Raw genomic sequence first — 20,109 nt, 5'->3', positions numbered from 1 at the left:
TGACGAAGCCGTCCTCAATTCCAGCTTTGAAATTACGTTTGTCTAAATTGGACCAGGCGTCTCTAAAGTTTTTAAAAATCTCAACATTAGGTCCTTTTGATAAGGGTATTTTTTCTTCGAAAGCGCTGCGTAACACTATTTCGTATACATGGTGACGACACGGCAAATGCAACAAGCTTTTACCAAGTTTTTGTTCAAAGAACAACCTGCCCGTGGTGGATTCAAGGTTCGATTCGAGCTCAAGGCCAGAACAATAATTTTTTTCTAATGATAATTCTTGTTATTTTTTTTTTTTTATTTTTCTAAATTTGAAAAATTGTATTTTGTTTTTGGAATAGTAAGTAGAAAATTTTTCAGACAACCTGCCATAGCTGCGCAGATAGATCCATTTCGAAGGGTGCTAAGCCTTCATCATCAGTACGCTTTAGGCATGCTGTGCTAACCATTTAGCTATACAGCGGTGGTTTGTTTGACTGGCAAATTTGCTACTTCTATTCCTTTTTACCAACTATATTTATTAAGTGTTCCGCCATCTGGTGCAAAGCACTGATAATGCTGGATTTGTTGTTTATTGTCAATTACTTTGTTTGACATTCCCAAGTGCTCATGGTTTATTAACAATTGTTTTTGTTTCTACTTACTATTCCAAAAACAAAATACAATTTTTCAAATTTAGAAAAATTAAAAAAAAATAATAATAATTATCATAAGAAAAAAATTATTGTTCTGGCCTTGAGCTCGAATCGAACCTTGAATCATTTATCAATAGGCCGATAAAAACAAAAACAATTGTTGATAAAAAGAAAAATCACTTTTATTTTTTGAGTCTCCATAGAGCAATTTCAACTTTGACCCCCCTGCGACACGCCTAAACCATCTCCAATCGGGATAAAATTTTTTGTGTGATATCTTCGATTTAGGGGTTGAGACTTTGGAAATCTGATGATAAAATTTTCTCCATACAAATAAGGACTACCCTAATATAGGTAGAATATATCTATATACAGGTGCGGATAATCGCTTCCAAAAATACCAGAACTTTTCTACTGAAAGGTGATCGCTGCCCTGCCTTCTTTCTAAAATTATTAAGAAAATGTCTCAGTTATTTTCTTCTTTTATTTATTTTCGTTAGTTTTAGGAAAAACTTGATAAATATTAGAACAAAAACTATGCACACCAAAAATGTTTTCGAAAATCCGAAAACCGTTTAAAAAACGGCACACTCAAAAACCTTTAAATAAAAATTAAAGACATTTTTAAAAAATTCCTATATTTTCGCAACGATTTTCCGTCATCCTTTGTCAAATTTGGTTTCGAGAAAAACCGGTTTCGGCCTTGTGTCATCATCAGTGTCGATTTTCGTTCTGATCTGTTGTTGTCGTTTGTCTTGTGTTTATAGTTAGTAGATACATGAGACGGTATTATCAAAATGAATGTTTGTGTATATTTATATGTATGTGCTGTGTGTTCTTTCAGAACCGATGGTGGTTTTTACTGATCGATTTATGTGGCTGACTGAGGCTGGTAAAAGTCAGTAATTCTAGTCGTTGGACCTTCCTTGTAGGTTTGTTGCTTTGGTGCGTTATATACATAATTTATCCACCCTGTCACAAAATAATTCTTGTATTTCTGATTTTTCTTGTATTTTTTTTTTCAAAATTGGTTTACATATTTTTTGTTATTTACAGAACAGAATAAAAACAAGTTAGGATGGCACGTCTTCGACGACTTTGCAAGAAAAACAAAAACAGTCAGAGAACTCCAAAAAAAATTTAAAATTTTCTCGAATTTTTCGAAAACGTTTTTGGGATTGTTTTGCATATTTTTAGTTACAAACTTCATAGAATATTCTCATTAAATATTTTCATAAAGGTGCCAGCAATCGCCTTCAAAAACAAGATTTTGTTTACTAAAAAGTGGGCGGTATGCCGCCTTTTTTCAAAAATTATAAACAAAATAAATCATTTATTTTATCCTTCATTTGTTTTCGTTAACTAAAAAAGAAAAATTGATGTTTTTTTACACGCGAATACGTTTACGTTTGCGCGTAAAAAAACCCTTATCCTCGCTTAGATAATGCTTAGGAGATCCATCTAGCGGCAGTGGTTAAATATCTGGCTACAGAACAGAGTGTACCTAAAATCGGAGACACAAACCTCTGGTGGCTATAATGTATAACATACAGCTGAATCGGTTGCTATGAATAGCGGACACACACCATTTGTAGAGGTGATACATAGAATTAATGTAGAGGAGGTGAAACATATAGACACATATTTCAGTTGCATCTGAGTATAATGCGTATTGAAATTTGTAGTACTAATTTTATGTGCAGCAATTTCAGAAGAGTAGATAAAGTTTGACGCTTAGCAGTCCATATAAAGTTTAAGCGTAAACATAGATAGATGCAAAAAAAAATAACACAGCTAAATTGTGCAACGGAAACGATGCACCCCAATTTCAAAAACGTTTTCGAAGAATTTAGAAAGTTCGAAGCATTTTTGAAAAACTGCATACTCAAGAAATACTTCTATGATTCAAAATTAGGAAATTTGAAAAACTTCTCGTGTTTTCGATTTTTATTCGAAATTTTTTTCGAAATTGCTTTTGTTATACAATAATTTAAGTGTTTTTTAATTAACGAAAACAATAAAAATACGAATATAACTATAAAATTTGCAGATTATTGTTGCTGCTATTACTTACTAAATTTCAAAATCGTTTTCGAAAATTTGGGAACTGATTATTAAACAGCACACTTTAAAACTTTTCTTAAATTTTAAATATAAATTATGAAATTTTTTAAAACTTCTCGTGTTTTCGAAAGTTTCTTCGAAATTGGTTTACATATGCCGTCATCCAGTGAGTTTTACAGCTCCGGCTCACGCTCAATTCTCACGGGAATGCTCTGGATCATTGAGAGACTTGAGAAGCAGATGTCGTGATATTTTCGCACACGTGAAATGTGATCGGCAGATGTCGCCGCTGTTTTTCATTTAACTCATACGGCGAAAGGCTAAGCAGCGACATCTATTTTTGTAAAAGTAGGTTTATTAAAGGCAGCGTTGCCAAACTAAAGACAAGTAATTAACAAATTATCTGGCTCACAAATTGAACCAGACTTCTATCTGGATTTATCTGGCTCATATCGTTGTTGTTGCATTTACATGCAAAATTATTTATCTGGCTCAGGATCTTTCCACCGGATGATGGCTATATTTTTTGTTACAGTTTTTTAATTTTTTCTGTTTGTTAATTAACGAAAACAAAAAAATAGGAATTGTACTACATATACAACTGAAAATTATTTTCACTACTATTTTTTAATCAATTTCAAAAACATTTTTAAGAAGTTTCGAAAATTTGAGAACTATTTAAAAAAACTGCGTACTTCAAAAAGTTTTCTTAAATTCTAAATAAAAATTTGGAAATTTTTAAAAATTCAGGTTTATATTCCGATTTTTCCCATTTTCAATACCATCTCATCTGGGTCCAAACAGAGTTGTAAACAAAATTGTGTAAATTCTTATATCTAAATTTTTGTTTAGACTATCATATTACGGGCGGACCCTGCTCAACCTACACTTTTTTTGATACTGATAATTTCTATGACCTTGGATTTCGCGTATAAGGTATTTTTAATTTTGCTTTTATTCTATTTTTTAAAACATTATTGAGATTTTTACTAAATTATATTTATTTGTCTGAGCTCTAGCTATTGCCGAAATATTTGATTTTGAGGGAAGTTTCTTTAAATTTCACCAAAGCACGCCGTGTATCACTCTTGTCTAAAGACACTTCCCGGAAGTTTTTGGGAGTATTATCGACGTTGATGGTTGTTGTTGTTGTTGTTGTAGCAATGCTCGCCCCACCTAATAGCCGCGACCGATCACAAATTGTCATCAATATCCTCTAACGGGAGTCCAAGGAAACTTGCCGTTTCGACAGGCGTGGACCATAAGGAAAGGGGTGTTAGAGGATTTGGTTCCACATTACAATTGAAGAGATGGTTGGTGTCATGTGGGGACACATTGCAAGCGGGGCATACATTTTGTATGTCGGGGTTGATTCTGGATAGGTAAGAGTTTAACCTGTTACAGTATCTAGAACGAAGTTAAGCAAGAGTGACACGCGTTTCCCTGGGGAGTACGCGTTCCTCTTCCGCAAGCTTTGGATAATTTTCGTTAAGTACTGGATTCACCGGGCAATTCCCGGCATAAAGGGCCGACGCCTGTTTATGGAGTTCACCAAGGACCTGCTTGTGTTTTTTCACTTCATACGGCTGGGTTCTCAGGTGCCGTATTTCCTCAAAATGCTTACGGAGATTACTCCTTAAGCCCCTAGGCGGTGCTTGTTCATCAATCAGATGTCTGTTGGGATGCCCAGGTTTCTGGGTATTCAACAGGAACTGTTTGGTCAGCATCTCATTTATCTCCCTGATGGGGAGTATTCTCGCCTCATTATGCAGATGGTGTTCTGGGGACATAAGAAGACAGCCCGTGGCGATTCTGAGAGCAGTATTTTGGCAGGCCTGTAGTTTCTTCCAGTGGGTGATTTTTAGGCTTGGCGACCATATGGGTGACGCGTAGCACGTAATTGCTTTGTATGTAGTCATGAGCGTTTCTTTATAATTTTCCCCAAGTACTGCCAGCGAGGGATTTGAGGATTTTGTTACGGCTCTGAATTCTCGGAACAATTGCGGCTGCGTGCTCACCAAAATGTAGATCCTGATCAAACGTCACACCCAAGATTTTGGGGTGTCGGACAGTTGGTAGCGTAGTGCCATCGACGTGGATGTTCAAAATGGTCGACATTTGGGGCGTCCATGTTGTAAATAAGGTCGCGGAAGATTTAGTCGGTGATAACGCCAGGTTTCGCGAGGCGAAAAAACTGGAGAGGTCAGGGAGGTAGCCGTTTATTTTATTGCATAGCGCATCGATCTTTGGGCCTGGGCCTGTGGCCATTATTGTGCAGTCATCGGCGTAGGAAACGATTGTGACTCCTTCCGGTGGTGAAGGTAGCTTAGATATGTAGAAATTAAATAAAAGTGGGGATAGGACACCACCCTGTGGCACCCCCTGTTTAATTCTCCTTGGTTTTGATGTTTCGTTTCTAAATTGCACCGATGCCTTCCGACCACCCAGACTCACCATAATGAGAGGGGTGTTAGAGGCGTTGGTTCCACATTACAATTATAGAAATGGGTGGTGTCATGTGGGGACACATTGCAAGCAGGGCATTTGTATGTCGGGGTTGATTCTGGATAGGTAAGAGTTTAACCTGTTACAGTATCCAGATCGAAGTTGAGCTAGTGACTCGCGTTTCCCTTGGAAGTGTGCGCTCCCCTTCCGCAAGTTGTTGGTATTGTTCTTTGAGTACTGGATTCACCGGGCAATTCCTGACATAACGGTCCGACGGCTGTTTGTGGAGTTCACTGAGGACCTGCTTATTGTTGTTGTTGTAGCAGTGTGTGCTTGAGTTTTTTGCCTTCATACGGATGAGTTCTCAGGTGCCGTATTTCCTCATAATCATCCTGAAAATTTATATTAATTGCTAAAAATTATAGTAAAGGCCCACTAACCTTGCCGGTGCTTCAATACCTCCGTTCAGTAATGCGTTACTTTAGCTCACAACTGTTCCAGTGGATGTTTTAGATGCGGATGAAGTAATTACCAGCAGTTATTATTTAGTTTCAAAGTATTTATGTTGCAGCAGATTTTTCATAAATCAATAATAGCACTTGTAATAAGTAATTTTTGCAAATTGTTCGAAATTTTCACCAAATTCTTATCAGAAACTGTAAATACGCCAATAAAAATAAGCAGAGCTGCCATATCTAAATATTGATTGGAAAAGTATGGGAAGTGTAAAAGCCAAAAATGGCCAATTTTTAAACGGTTTTATTTACCTTGACTTGACAGGCCGGCCAGCAGGCCAGCAAATTTTCAAGAATGAGTTCTTGTAATAATGAATCACTAAATGAACTAAGTCATTTCGTGTTATAACGTCGTCGCGTCAAGTTCGTTTCCCCACAACTCAACCGCGTGCTATAAAAGGACGCTATTCATGCGGTTGAGAACAAAATGGCGGATAGTGAGGGAATCGAAATGATAAAAAATTATTAAAAATAGTTGAAAAACTTAAAACTTATCGTACTTGGAGTAAACCATCATATCTAAATATAATTCATCGTACTTGGAGTAAACCATTAAATCTAAATATATAATAACCTTAATTACGCAAAAACCTACGCATATGGTTCTGGCCTTAATGTATTACATGTGTGTTGGTGGAGCAACTGTACAACAATTTAAAGACATTAAAATTTGAATGTATAACATGGTGTTATGGATTAACTCCAATGGAGGGATAACCTGGTGTTTTATAAGCTTAAGATTTAACCAAGAAGCTAATAATCCAAAAAAAAAAATGAACTAAGTAGAATGAGAAATAATAAGCAATTAAGACGAAAAACTTGAAAATAAAATAATAAAAAAAAAAAACCTTTAAGTTAAACGGTTTTATTGAAAAAATACTTATATTTAGTAATAATACTAAAAGCTAGAAAATAATTAGGTAGGTCCTAGTTACAAATCATCACACTCCTCATCAATCTAGGGCGTTGATCAGGCAATTAAACAAAATCGTTGGGCGCGTGAAATACCTAAAAATGTGAGGCGTGGCGTGATTAAAGTTCAGTTGGTCTTACTTATGACTGTCAATAGGAATTGGAAGCACCCAACGCTTTTATTTAATTGTCTGATCAACGCCCTAAACTGATCAGGAGTGTGATGACTCGTACCTAGGACCTGCCTTATTATTTTCTAGATTTTAGTAATTACTTACTTACTTAATTCGCGCTTAACCGTCTAAACGATTATGGCCGTCCAACAAGGCGCGCCAGTCGCTCCGCCAACCGGCGCCAATTGGTCACACCAAGGTAGTTTGAATCATTTTCCACCTGGTCCTTTCAATGGAGTGGGCGCCGCCCTCTACCTCTGCTTCCATAGGCGCGTTCCGATAGAAACACTTTCTTGGCCGGAGCATCATCTTTCATTCGCATAACATGGCCTAGCCAGCGCTGCCGCTGCCTTTTAATTCGCTGGACTATGTTGATGTCTGCGTATAGCTCGTACGGCTCATCATTAAATCTTCTTCGGTACTCGCCATCGCCAACGCGTAGAGGTCCATACATGTTTCGAAAAACTTTTCTCTCGAACACTCCCAAAGCCGCTTAATCTGCTGTTGTCATGGTCCATGCTTCTGCCCTATATAGCAGGACGGGTACGATAAGTGACTTGTAGAACATGATTTTCGTTCGCCGAGAGAGGACTTTGCTTTTCAATTGCCTACCTAGTCCAAAGTAGCATTTATTGGTAAGATTGATTCTTCGCTGGATTTCAGTGCTGATGTTGTTGTTAGTGTTGATGCTGGTTCCCAAATAAACGAAGTCTTTTACTATTTCCAAATTATGGCTTGCAACAGTAGCGTGGTTGCCAAGGCGCATATGCGCTGACTCTTTGCTCGATGACAGCAGGTACTTCGTTTTGTCCTCATTCACCATCAAACCCACCTTTTCCGCTTCTTTTTCCAGTTTGGAGTAAGCAGAACTAACAGCGCGGGTGTTTAGGCCGATGATATCAATGTTATCAGCATATTCCAGTAATTCCACGCTTTTATAGAATATTGTTCCAGTGCGGTTAAGTTCTGCAGATAGTATAATTTTCTCCTGCATCAAATTAAAGAAATCACACGATAGCGGGTCACCCTGTCTGAAACCTCGTTTAGTTTCGAACGGCTCGGAGAGGTCCTTCCCAATTTTGACTGAGCTGATGGTGTTGCTCAACTTCCTTTTGCACAGCCGTATAAGTTTTGCGGGGAAACCAAATTCAGACATAGCGGCATATAGGCAGCACCTTTTCGTGCTGTCGAAGGCGGCTTTAAAATCGACGAAGAGGTGAGTGTGTCAATTCTCTTTTCACGGGTTTTTTCCGAGATTTGGCCCATTGTGAAAATCTAGTCGATGGTATATTTTCCAGGTCTGAAGCCGCACTGATAAGGTCCAATCAGTCGGTTAACGGTGGGCTTCAATCTTTCGCACAATACACTTGAAAGGACCTTATATGCGATATTAAGAAGGCTGATTCCAGGATGTAAGTTTTGTTTTCAATAAAACCGTTTAACTAAAATTTTTTTTAAATGATTTTATTTAATACAAGTTCAAATAACGCAACGCCGAGTTTGCACACAGACCTTGCCACTTTACTTCGCTTTCGAATTATATCAGCGCTAAGTTCACAATTTCTCAACTTGTCCAAAATATGGATGAAATATTTTGTTTCGGCATTTGATAGAATTTTTCTTATTTTGTTCAATGGAAAATTTTTTACAAAAAAATAATTTCACATCACTTTAAGTAATTTTTTTAGTAAATCCATTTAATTTAGTGCATTATTTTCCCACACATACAAGAATCAGAGACGTAAATTTAAATAACCAACGACGGACAGCAAGAGAAATTGTCAAACTGGTGTCAGGTAATTCCCCACATTACCTACTTGAAGACTAGCAAAAAACGAGGTGTTTTCGTTGAAATTTCACAAAAAAAGTTATTGAAAACGTTAAAAAAAATTGTTAAATTGTGTTTATTATAGCAAATAAATATTTTTCTAGGGTTGGAATTGACGAATTTCATGCCACATTTCCCCAATGGTGAATTGCCTACCCGGGATTTGATGCTATACTGTTTCCCAATATTCGTTCTGTTGGCGGCTCTCAAGAAGTGAAAAGTTCTATGTTTTCTCTTTATTCCATTCGCCTAACACTTATCTAAAAGTTGACCCTGCCACTTCGCCCGCTTAAGCTGAGATGAGCAAGCAAATTTTATGTTATCGAACAAAGTGGCAAGGTTAAACTCAGTCAACTTTAACTGAAGTTTAAACTCGCACTGAAAAACCGGCCATTAAACGCAGAATTTAACAATCTGAACAAAGGTATATTGTTGCTGTAGAGATGAGCCAACCATATAATTGAACTATGTTTTATTCAAAGTTTGTCACGCTGTCATAATTCCATACCTAAAACCAATTAGTCGGAAAGGTGAAGTCCTTAAAGAAAAGTCCAGACTGTAAACTCAAACAATTTCATTGTACATACATATGTTTAACAAGTCAATTAAGAAAAGTGCTGGCATCTCTGTTGGTACTTCAAAAGAAGCGGTGAAACAAACTGACAAAATCAGCTGTTATACAGAGCGGCACATATAACATCAAACCCGTTTGCTGTTTTTAATTTAAATAACGATTGAAAAAGTACATGCCATTTCATGATTTAATTGAATCATGATGCCATTTTTTTAAATAAATAAATTCTAAGCAATACTGACAACAATCTAAAATCTCACGCCCAGCAGCCCCCAAAATATTTAAAGTGGTAGTGCCATATTTTTATTGGCTAAACATTCTTGTACCAATAGCTGTGTAGTCGGTTTCGGACTATGTTATTACACAGCACTAACTTTAAATAGTAACAAAAACAAAACAATCATCCTTGCGGAGGGATCGAATCATTCCATTTGATTGTGATATGCGCTGGATAGGTTCAGTACAAATATGACAGTTTTGGGTAATAGTCTAGTTGAGGGGTCGACTGCTAATACGCTACCAAAAATATCGAGAGAGGTGTCAAAAGACGCGTATTAACCTCGAGAACAATAATCTGAAGGCGGAAAAGAAAAATTTTATCTCTGTCCGGAGATATTTGCAGTTGAAGTTGGCGATTTCCATGTGGTTGTTGTTGTGTTTGTACCCACCAAGAAAATTGTGCATCACCGTGGCGGTAGCCACGGTTAAACCACACACCCGGACGTGGCATGGCGTAGCCCAGGGTTATTTTTTATAAGCGCGGCCGAAGGCCGCCAACGCCGAAAGGGTAATAGTCTAGTTGAGGGGTCGACTGCTAATACGCTACCAAAAATATCGAGAGAGGTGTCAAACGACGCGTATTAATCTCGAGAACAATAATCCGATGGCGGAAAAGAAAAATTTTATCTCTGTCCGGAGATATTTGCATTTGAAGTTGGCGATTTCCATGTGGTTGTTGTTGTGTTTGTACCCCCAAAAAAAATTGTGCATCACCGTGGCGGTAGCCACGGTTATACCACACACCCGGACTTGGCATGGCGTAGCCCAGGGTTATTTTTTATAATCGCGGCCGAAGGCCGCCAACGCAGAAAGGTGTTCTGCGCAAAAATACTATGGATCCGACCCCCGGTTTCGGAGGTACCCGCGGGTCTTTTTTCGGTTTTTCGTTAATATCTTTTGAACGCGTTAAAATTTTTATTTTCCGCCTTCGGATTATTAATACTGATGTCAAGACGCGTCGTTTGACACCTCTCTCGATATTTTTGGTAGCGTATTAGCAGTCGACCCCTCAACTAGACTATTACCGCCGAAAGGTGTTCTGCGCAAAAATACTATGGATCCGACCCCCGGTTTCGGAGGTACCCGCGGGTCTTTTTTCGGTTTTTCGTTAATATCTTTTGAACGCGTTAATATTTTTATTTTCCGCCTTCGGATTATTAATACTGATGTCAAGACGCGTCTTTTGACACCTCTCTCGATATTTTTGGTAGCGTATTAGCAGTCGACCCCTCAACTAGACTATTACCCAGTTTTGTAATACAGATATTTGGCAAGCGAGCATGGACTCTGTTGGAGCAAAATACTCAACAACAAAAAGTACAACGTTAATCTGTTTTGTAAAAGTTATGTAGTAGTGAGAAAGGAAATGCGGATCTACGGAAATCTGCTTTCCTTTGTTCCATACGTGTGGGTGGAGGGCCACTCAAAGTCATGGAACAAGATTAGCAATTAATATCTTAAAACGTGTTAAAGAATTGAAACTGTTTAAATAGAACATAAAAATCGCTGTATGCAGTAATTGTAGCATATTTTAATATAAATATTTATTTTCTTTTTATTTGCAGCACAAGTCTGGACCAAACCCACCCAGAATCTGTCCTTTTTTAATAATTAATGATAAACTCTTCATACCAACAACATGTCCAGTATAAATACACAACGTCAAGGTCGATGGTTTTTTGGTGGTATTGCTAGCGCTGGCGCTGCTTGTTGTACACATCCACTAGATTTGGTTAAAGTTACGTTACAGACACAGCAAGGCAAATTATCTGTATTACAGTTGACTGCAAAAGTGGTACGAGAACAAGGTAGGTGACTATGGTTATGAATGAGAAGTAAACGTGTGGGGATTAGTAATATTTTGATTCGAATGTTTAGTTATATTTTAAATGCAGAAGTTTACCTACCCATTTCTATATTGACTAAATAAGTTATTTGGCGTTCACATCAAAGGATCTCGACAGCTAATCTTGCCCGTGCTGTATTGGCGCACTACACAAAGCACCTATGTGAACGATTCCGAAAAAGGGTCTTACCAAGCGTTGGAGTCATTCGTGAACTCGATGGTCCGCAATCTTGTCTTCACGGCATTTTTATATTCCCTCTTTGGGATCATATACTCCTAAAATAAATTCCGGAGGTTTTTACCACACCCCGGAGAGAACGCTACTTTTTTCCTCGAAATTGGATAGGCATCTTTGTACACTTCTTAAAAATTGTTGAAAAAGTTCTGCCTGTATCGCGTTATACGATCCTTGATCGAAATTCATTTTTTAAATCACAATAGCTCTTAAATGGTGAATCCTTTGAATGACATTTGTTTACTAGTGACCATACGTACTCATTAGATCCATACTTTACTAAAATTTGTATATATCGTTTGGCAGATTCATATTTACCATTTGAGTGAGATTGGTTTTTTATCCGTGGTCGTATAACACGATAAGGCCCCAGGAGAGCAAGCAAGCCGTCCCTAAAAAGGTGAATGCTTTGTAATTACGATATGGCTTGAGCATATACCTATATGCTTTAAGTAATAAATCATTAGAGTTAAAGCTAATTCCATTGCTCAATTATAGTTGAACCATGACTAATTCTTTCAGAGGAAATAAAAATAAAATTTTGCTTCTAAGAATATGCAAGACGTGCTTACTCTTATATGCTTTTTCTTTAATTTTTTTATCAGCAATAAAATGATTGCTTCCAGACAAGTTCTGCATTTCTTTTTATAATCATAGGTGTCCTAGCCTTGTACAATGGCTTATCTGCATCCATCCTACGTCAGATGACGTACTCGATGACTCGTTTCGGTATATATGAAGCAGGCAAGAAACAAATCAATACCGATACATTCCTTGGTAAAATCACTTTAGCTGGTTTAGCAGGCACCGCAGGCGGTATTGTTGGCACACCAGCTGATATGGTGAATGTTCGTATGCAAAATGATGTTAAATTACCACCCGAGCAACGCAGGAAGTGAGTAAATTGCTTTTTAGTTTTGAATTGTGTAAATAATGATCCTCCTTTATTACAGCTATAAAAATGCTTTTGATGGTTTAATCAAAGTTTATCGGCATGAAGGTTTTGCGCGTTTATTTTCTGGTGCTACAACAGCCACTGGCAGGGGTGTTCTAATGACAATTGGCCAAATTGCATTTTACGATCAGGTTCGTTTATTTTTTACAGTTCTCTCGATGGTTTCTTTGCATGCTGTGTGCCTCTTCGTCATGGCAATGCTGGAACCGGCAAACCCCCGTGGTTCTCAAGACATATTGTAAGACTATATAATATTAAATCTAGGCTATACAAACGATTTAAAATATCAGGATCATGCTCCGATTTTTCTAAATATTTAGGTGCTAGATCAAACTTTCATCGTCTTAATCAGCAGTGCTATAAACGTTACTTAAATCGGTGTAAGCTTCAATTTTTTAACAACCCGAAACAATTCTTTAGTTTTGTCAATTCTAAGAGAATAACCTCAGGATTTCCATCTGCTTTGGCCTATGGATGTAAGAACGCAAGCTCGGATGATGATGTTGCCAACTTATTTGCTGAATACTTTAAGTCGACCTATTCATCTCAACTTTTTCAATCGGATCTCTATCCTTACACCTTAGAAAGTTCTAATTATATTCTGGTTCCTGTAGTAGATATAGATACTGTTCTGAAGAGTCTTCTGGAGTTGAAACCAGTTACCTCTCCGGGTCCAGATGGTGTTCCTAGTTGTGTTCTAAAGTTTTGCGCTGTCAACTTATCTAAGCCGATCCTTAAATTATTTACACTATCTCTTGAATCTTCTGTATTCCCTTCAATTTGGAAGCAATCATTTATTATTCCCTTACATAAGAAAGGTAGTAGGTCCAATATCGAGAACTACAGGGGCATAGCTAAACTTTCGGCTATTCCTAAAATGTTTGAAAAGATCATCACCTGCCAAATTCAATATGCATGTACTTCTTTATTATCACCCAGCCAACATGGTTTTGTGTGTAGAATATCAACCACAACCAACTTGTTTGAGTTCACCTCTCTAGTCATGGATGGATTTTTATCCAATAAGCAAACCGACGTTATTTATACCAACTTCAGCAAAGCATTTGATTCTGTTAATCATGAGCTTTTAACTCATAAACTTGACTTACTGGGTTTTACGAAGAATTTATTACTTTGGCTTCGCAGCTATCTCTTAAATAGAACTCAGCGAGTTATGTTCAAAAACAGTCTCTCAGAGTCGATAGAAGTAGCTTCTGGTGTGCCTCAGGGTAGCCATCTGGGTCCATTACTTTTTTCCCTCTTTATAAATGACTTACCAATGGTTATCTCGTATTCCCGTGTTCTAATGTATGCAGATGATGTTAAACTATGCCATTCATACTTGCCTTCTGACTCTTCCCGTTTGGATTTACTTCAGGCCGATTTGGACTCATTTTAATTATGGTGTACAGTAAATCTACTAGTTTTGAACTGCTGCAAATGTAAACTAATGACATTTCACAGAGTCAACCCAGTTTTAAAATCCTATATGCTAGATAATGCTCCCTTGGAGCGTATATCTGAAGTATGGACCTAGGTGTTCTTTTTGATGCGAAATTGAGCTTTAACATGCATATTTCATCTATTGTAAACAAGGCATCGGGTGTACTCGGATTTATTAAAAGATGGGCTAAAGAATTTGATGATCCTTATTTAACCAAGACCCTTTACACATCTTTGGTTCGCCCAATACTTGAGTATTGTTCCTGTATTTGGTCCCCGGGGTATAAAAATCATATAGATCGGATTGAATCGGTACAGAAGCAGTTTCTAATCTTCGCTTTACGCGGTCTTAACTGGGAATCAAATCAACATCTTCCACCTTATAGAAATAGACTTCTTCTCATTAGTTTGCCAACTTTACAGAATAGAAGAACATTACTCGGGGTAATGTTCCTTCATAAACTGATTATCGGTTCGATAGACTCCACTGACCTTGTAAGCAGACTGAATTTTTCCGTTCCTGCGAGAACTACAAGACACTATGTACTCTTTCATTTACCCATTCTACGGCGTAATTTTGCCAAATATAGCCCTCTTCGCAATTGGTGCTCGCGCTATAACGAACTGTACAACTGCTTTAGTTTTGAGTATTCGATTGCTGCTATCCGTAAGGAAATACTCTCACGTCTGGCATGATATTTTTAAAGATTTTTAAATAAGGTCAATTTTATTTCAATATTAATTTTAACTAATCTTTATTTTTGATTTGATTTATGTATTAATTAAAATTTTAACTTAATTAATTTGATTGTTTATTATTTAAGTTTTTACTTTAAATTTTGTTTTTTACGCTTATGTTTTCTTTCCTTGTTATATGTATTGTATCTTATATTCAGTAGTCGACCGCTTTGTGTTTGTGTTGACTTTAACAAACAAATAAATAAATAAATAAATATGTAGCTCTCGATGTAATGGCGTTTATGGGGATGGTTTGATTAAAATATTCAAATTTTGTGTTATGCTGTTGTGGTTGCGATAAGGTTTCTCCCCGAAGGCTTTGGGGAGTGTTATCGATGTGATGGTCCTTTGCCGTATACAAATGCGGTACGCTCTGATAACACAGCACCAATAAGGTGCTGGCCCGCCCATCTTGGGAACGATTTATATGGCCACATTAAACCTTCAGGCCATCCCTCCCTCCACACCCCCTCGATGCATGAGAAACTTGGGGTCGCCAGAGCCTCGTCTGTTAGTGAAACAGGATTCGCCACGGATAGGTGAGGTTGACAATTGGGTTTGGAGAAGCTGTATATTGAGCTGGCAACCTGAGAGGGTTGCACTACACAACCCCTTTAATCTGGTATTTTAGTGGCCTATTACGGCAGGCATACCTACCGCTGGTATATTCTGACCCCCTAACCCGCTGGGATCTGTATCCGGCAAAGGACCATCACATCGATAACACTCCTCAAAAGCCTTCGGGAAGAAACATTATCGCTACAACAACAACAACTATGTCAGCCTATTGCATACAAAAATAGGCTTCTTCTAATTAATTTGCCATCTCTAGAGAGTTGTAGAGTATTTCTCAGCGTTATGTTCATTCCCAAGCTCACCATCAACGTGATTGACTCCCTTAACCCAAGCAGGCAACTAAATTTTGCTGTTCCTGCTAGGGCCTCCATTTGTGGACAGAGTTAGCGGCTTTCTAGGTCACTTAACCCTACAACGACCCCTCATACTCGAAACAAGGCTCTTTTGTCAGAGCGTTAACAGTTTAAAATGATTTACAAAAAACGTGATGCTGTATTTTAGCATAAATATTTTGTTTTAAATACTATTCGCTATCCTTTTATCTACATACATTTTTTGTTTCTATTTTAACGATTATTTTTCTTCAAAAAATTTCAAGTTTTTTTTATGTGGAAACAAGGGGTTATATATTCGAGGAATATTTCTCTTGAAATTCTTAAATATAATTTTTCTCCCCCTCTGAAATAAACAATGCTTTTAATGATTTTCTAAGTACTTTTTGTTGCTTATTTTCAAAGATTTTTCCTGGTATGTCTATAGAACTCCCAAACCCTCGACGATTTTGTTTTATTGAATCAATACAAAGAAATTTCATCTCAAATTACAACACGAGTTTCAGTTTTATTCTATTAATCCTACCTATCAACCTGATGGGGTTTCATTCCTCCCATTGATCATAAAATATAAAATATTAATGCAATTTCTCATTTCTCTTTAAGATCAAATCGATGCTCCTCACCACACCCTACTTCAAAGATGATCTACGTACACATTTTACTGCGTCATTAGCTGCTGGTGCTATTGCCACAACCCTAACACAACCTTTGGATGTACTAAAGACACGTTCAATGAATGCTAAACCTGGCGAGTTTAAAGGTTTATGGGATATTGTTAAATTTACTGCACGTCTAGGACCACTCGGTTTCTTCAAGGGCTATGTACCTGCATTTGTACGTTTGGGTCCACATACTATACTAACGTTTGTATTGCTGGAGCAGTTACGTCTGAATTTTGGCTATTTGCCAGTAGTTGTGGAAGCGCATTAAGCAGAGAAATGAAAAGTTCGACACATAAATCATCACACAGCATGCTTACACACATACGTATGTAGAAACATACATACATCATTTGCACACAAATAAGCACAAGCCAATAGAATTTTAATAGATAATTTATAAATGTTAACTAAAAACGCTTAATGCGCTTAACAGAACAAAGAGAAAAAAATAAAAATTTGATGTATTTTTCTAGTACTTTTTAATGTCGGACAAAATGCAATAAGAGTCTAATTATTTCAAGGTGCCCAGAGTACTTCTACATATGCGTTTGTATGTGCTAAAAAAATAAGCAAAAACTGAAAAGCGTTTAGCAAATATGTTAATATATTTTTAGAAATACATTTATACAAGCGCATTGCATTGAAATTTTAAAAGAGCCATTTCTAATTTAAAAAATGTTTCAAAAGCAAATACAAAAGCAAAAATATTTAATCATTGTACGGCATATACAAATGCGATATATGTTTGCGAGAGTTTTTTTGATTTTTGCTAAGATATTTGAATGCAAATAAACCGTTGTTATGCATACATAATTCATATAGTATTTAAAATCATATGCATTAAATGCAAAGGCTATTAGTAACTGACATTCCTAAACAAAACAAAGAAATAAATACTTTTGTATTTACAATATTATGTTTACATAAAATATTATTATGAATATATGTAGATGCATTTTATTTAAGCTCAAAACAGTTACAAAAAGGCTTGCTAAACCGCACAAAGCTTTGCTTTGCGCACAAATTGTTAAAAAACTATTTAATAAAAAATAAAACACTTATAAATAACTGAGTTAATTGTATATATTTATGAACATAATAAGTTGGGGTCTATATTTGCATTAAATTTTAATTGGATGACTTATTAAAAGCTGTAATATTTTTTTGTTCATATTCCTTTGCTCTTAACTGTTATAGTAATAATTGTCTAGCTTTTTTCAATATTAAATATTGAGCTGGTTACAAATAAAGTATGCGCGTGAAATAATAATAGATTGGGCTTTCATTTCCTTTATGGGATATATCATATAGCGGGCCTGCTTTGGTTGGGCGTATACTAACTGCGGAGTGAATATTTCTCTATCTCGACAGCTCTTTGGAAAACACCATATCTCAACAAATCTTCCAAAAATGCCTTATAAAAATTTTTTTTTCGGATAATGCCCTCCCTAAATTTGACTGAATAACGCCCTGTTCCAAAGTAGGATTCAAAAACGCCCCATCTCAACATGAACTCAAAATATTTTGAACTGAGTCCTGGCAAAACTGAAAATAAATTCTGTATTTTCAAACGAATTCACAGATAAGAGATTTTTCTAAATTCTAAGATAAGACGATTTTAGTAAAAACAAAATTTGACATCGGGCTGTCTTCAACAGTGCTAAGATAGGATGTTTTCGGAATGGCACCGAGATAGGGTGATATTTCACTCAGCAGTGGATATGTAGGTAGTTACATATGTAATACTTCATAGTGCTGCGATCGTGCTACCTTGGAATATTATACCCCCGTTATGGCATGGCTAACGTAAAAGGCGCCTAAAACTCAAAACCCGTACCTGGGTTACGCGGGGTTGGGATCCGCCATGCTGAGTCTCGCCCGTCTACCGCGCGGGTGATGAGAATAAAAAGTAGAAAATAGATACGTTGGCTGCCTCCGCCATGACACCAAAACGTGTATGACGCCTAGTTACAAGATAGACTTCAGAAAAAAACAAGTAAGGAAGTCTAAGTTCGGGTAAAACCGAACATTACATGCCCAGATGTACACTTGAAATGCTGTTGTTGTTTGTTCTGTGTGCTTAATAGTGTTACAAGTCTGCGCAATAATACGTATGCATATGGTTCTATTCTGAACTAATTTTCGTTTAAAAGAAGCAAAAAGGATACAGAGGCTAACACCAATGACCTTGAGCGGGTTGGTTGGCGCTTCCCAAGGCAGTCGGTTCTATGTACCGGAGCGACTCGAGATTTTTCCCGACCAAGGACTGTCATTTCAGTGTGACCCCATTTAATTTGTTGCGTCCCTCCCACAAATTGTCATCCTCCCAGCAGCTCCTTGCAGTAGGACTGCTCCCCATTCTCTTACTCCGGGAAGGCATCGAATCCAATCCGGGTCCGTCTCCTGACCCCGGTCCTGTGTCTCGTGTAAGGGATGGTTGCATCGGACAGGTTGCTCTGGGCTTGACCCCAAAACCCGACGTCCACGTAACTTTTATAAATCTTTTGTGGCTCACGCCCAAGGGCGTCCCGTAGTCTACGTCTAAGCGCCCCCACTACCTTCCAGCAGCCCCGCTGCTCAGCAAGCCATAACAAGTACCCGCTGCTGCTCGCGCCCCACGGCGCCAACAACTCAAACAGCTGCTACCACTCATAACTACTACCTTCGTAGTAGAGTCGGTAGCAATGCTGAGCATCAGCCCCTGCCCCAGTTTTCTCCCCCCTCTTTTCCGGCAGCAATTGTGTAGGTCAGGGAAACAGACTCTTAGTCCCTACCTCCGTTTGCACCGTTTGCCAGCACAGAATATATAGGTTTGCGACATCCGCCCAATGCGGCTCCTGCCTTGGGTGGTGCCACTTTCCTAGATGGTCTGGTCTCCGCGACGGCAACCCCCCGACGGGTTTCATCGCTCCATGTTGCCAGGTCGCAAACCCAAATCATCCGGGTACCCCAATGCTTGCCCAAGGACGCCCAGTCCCAGGCCCACAACAGCAATTGCGTCCTGGCCTTCCACAACCCAGGCGTAGTCACCCGTCACTTACCCCCAGAGTGCCGGCGTCTCCCCTTATGCACTTCAGAATTCTGCAGTTAAACTGTAATGGACTAACTGGGAAGATTACGGAGATAGTCGATTTCATGAAGCGGCACAACATCCGCATTGCTGCGATTCAAGAGACTAAACTCACAGCAAGATCTGCATTGCAGACTTGCTCTGGGTATAATGTCCACAGGAAAGACCGCGAGAGCGGAAATGGAGGCGGCCTCGCGTTTATCAAACACCACTCTGTGCAATATTATATTTTTGATCCTGGCATCGACCGCAGGGACAATGTCTTAGAACGTCAAGGCCTATCTGTCCGGTCAGGCGATGCAAACCTAGAAATCATCAACATCTACATCCCTCCTGCCACCTGTTGCCCCAGTGGATACCGCCCTAATATCAGAACCTTACTCACTGGCAACAATCGCATTATCTTAGGCGATTTCAATGCCCATCACGATCTATGGCATTCAAACTTGCAGGCGGACAGTAGGGGTGAGATGTTGGCGGATCAAATAGAAGAAACGACGTTCTGCACAATAAACGGAGACGCCCCCACACGTATGGTAGGAAGATGTCACAGTTCGCCAGATATCTCAATCGTGAGCGCAGAACTCGTAAACTGAGTCAACTGGCAGCCTATGGTAACATTGGCATCCGACCACCTGCCCATACTTATTTCGCTCGAGCGTACCGCCGACTTCATCGTCGCCGAAAAACACACATTCATAAACTTTAAAAAGGGAAAGTGGGAAGAATATAAATCTTTTACAGACAACCGATTTGCTGCCCTCCCTATCCCCACTGATGCCCGCCAAGGGGAGCGTGCCTTCCGTAAGGTCATTGAATCCGCCTCG

At 38.3% G+C, this 20,109-nt stretch overlaps 2 protein-coding genes across 3 annotated transcripts in view; one reads left to right on the top strand and one right to left on the bottom strand.

Moving 5' to 3' along the window:
* The window catches only part of Elp6 (Elongator complex protein 6), a 50,273-nt gene extending 44,446 nt beyond the window's left edge, over positions 1 to 5,827 (bottom strand). The window contains exon 1 of the mRNA XM_067760837.1: positions 5,582 to 5,827. The gene's annotated coding sequence lies outside the window, so the exon portion shown is untranslated. The remainder of the gene's footprint in view (positions 1 to 5,581) is intronic.
* Positions 1 to 17,484, top strand: part of Dic1 (Dicarboxylate carrier 1) — a 33,063-nt gene extending 15,579 nt beyond the window's left edge. Inside the window, exons 1-5 of one of the 2 annotated variants that reach the window (XM_067760840.1) lie at positions 10,672 to 10,739; positions 10,988 to 11,230; positions 12,161 to 12,398; positions 12,457 to 12,589; positions 16,154 to 17,484. In XM_067760840.1, coding sequence (XP_067616941.1) covers positions 11,062 to 11,230; positions 12,161 to 12,398; positions 12,457 to 12,589; positions 16,154 to 16,480 — 867 coding nt within the window. In that variant the 5' untranslated portion in view covers positions 10,672 to 10,739; positions 10,988 to 11,061 and the 3' untranslated portion in view covers positions 16,481 to 17,484. Of the gene's footprint in view, positions 1 to 10,671; positions 10,740 to 10,987; positions 11,231 to 12,160; positions 12,399 to 12,456; positions 12,590 to 16,153 lie in introns of those variants that run through there. The other variant, XM_067760839.1, reaches the window with a different exon arrangement.
* The last annotated feature ends 2,625 nt before the right edge of the window (positions 17,485 to 20,109 follow it).

This window comes from Eurosta solidaginis, chromosome 1 (assembly GCF_040869045.1).
Source record: "Eurosta solidaginis isolate ZX-2024a chromosome 1, ASM4086904v1, whole genome shotgun sequence".
Classification (NCBI taxonomy): Eukaryota; Metazoa; Arthropoda; class Insecta; order Diptera; family Tephritidae; genus Eurosta; species Eurosta solidaginis.
Note: the sequence above shows the minus strand (reverse complement) of the source record. Positions and strands in the feature narration are given on the sequence as shown.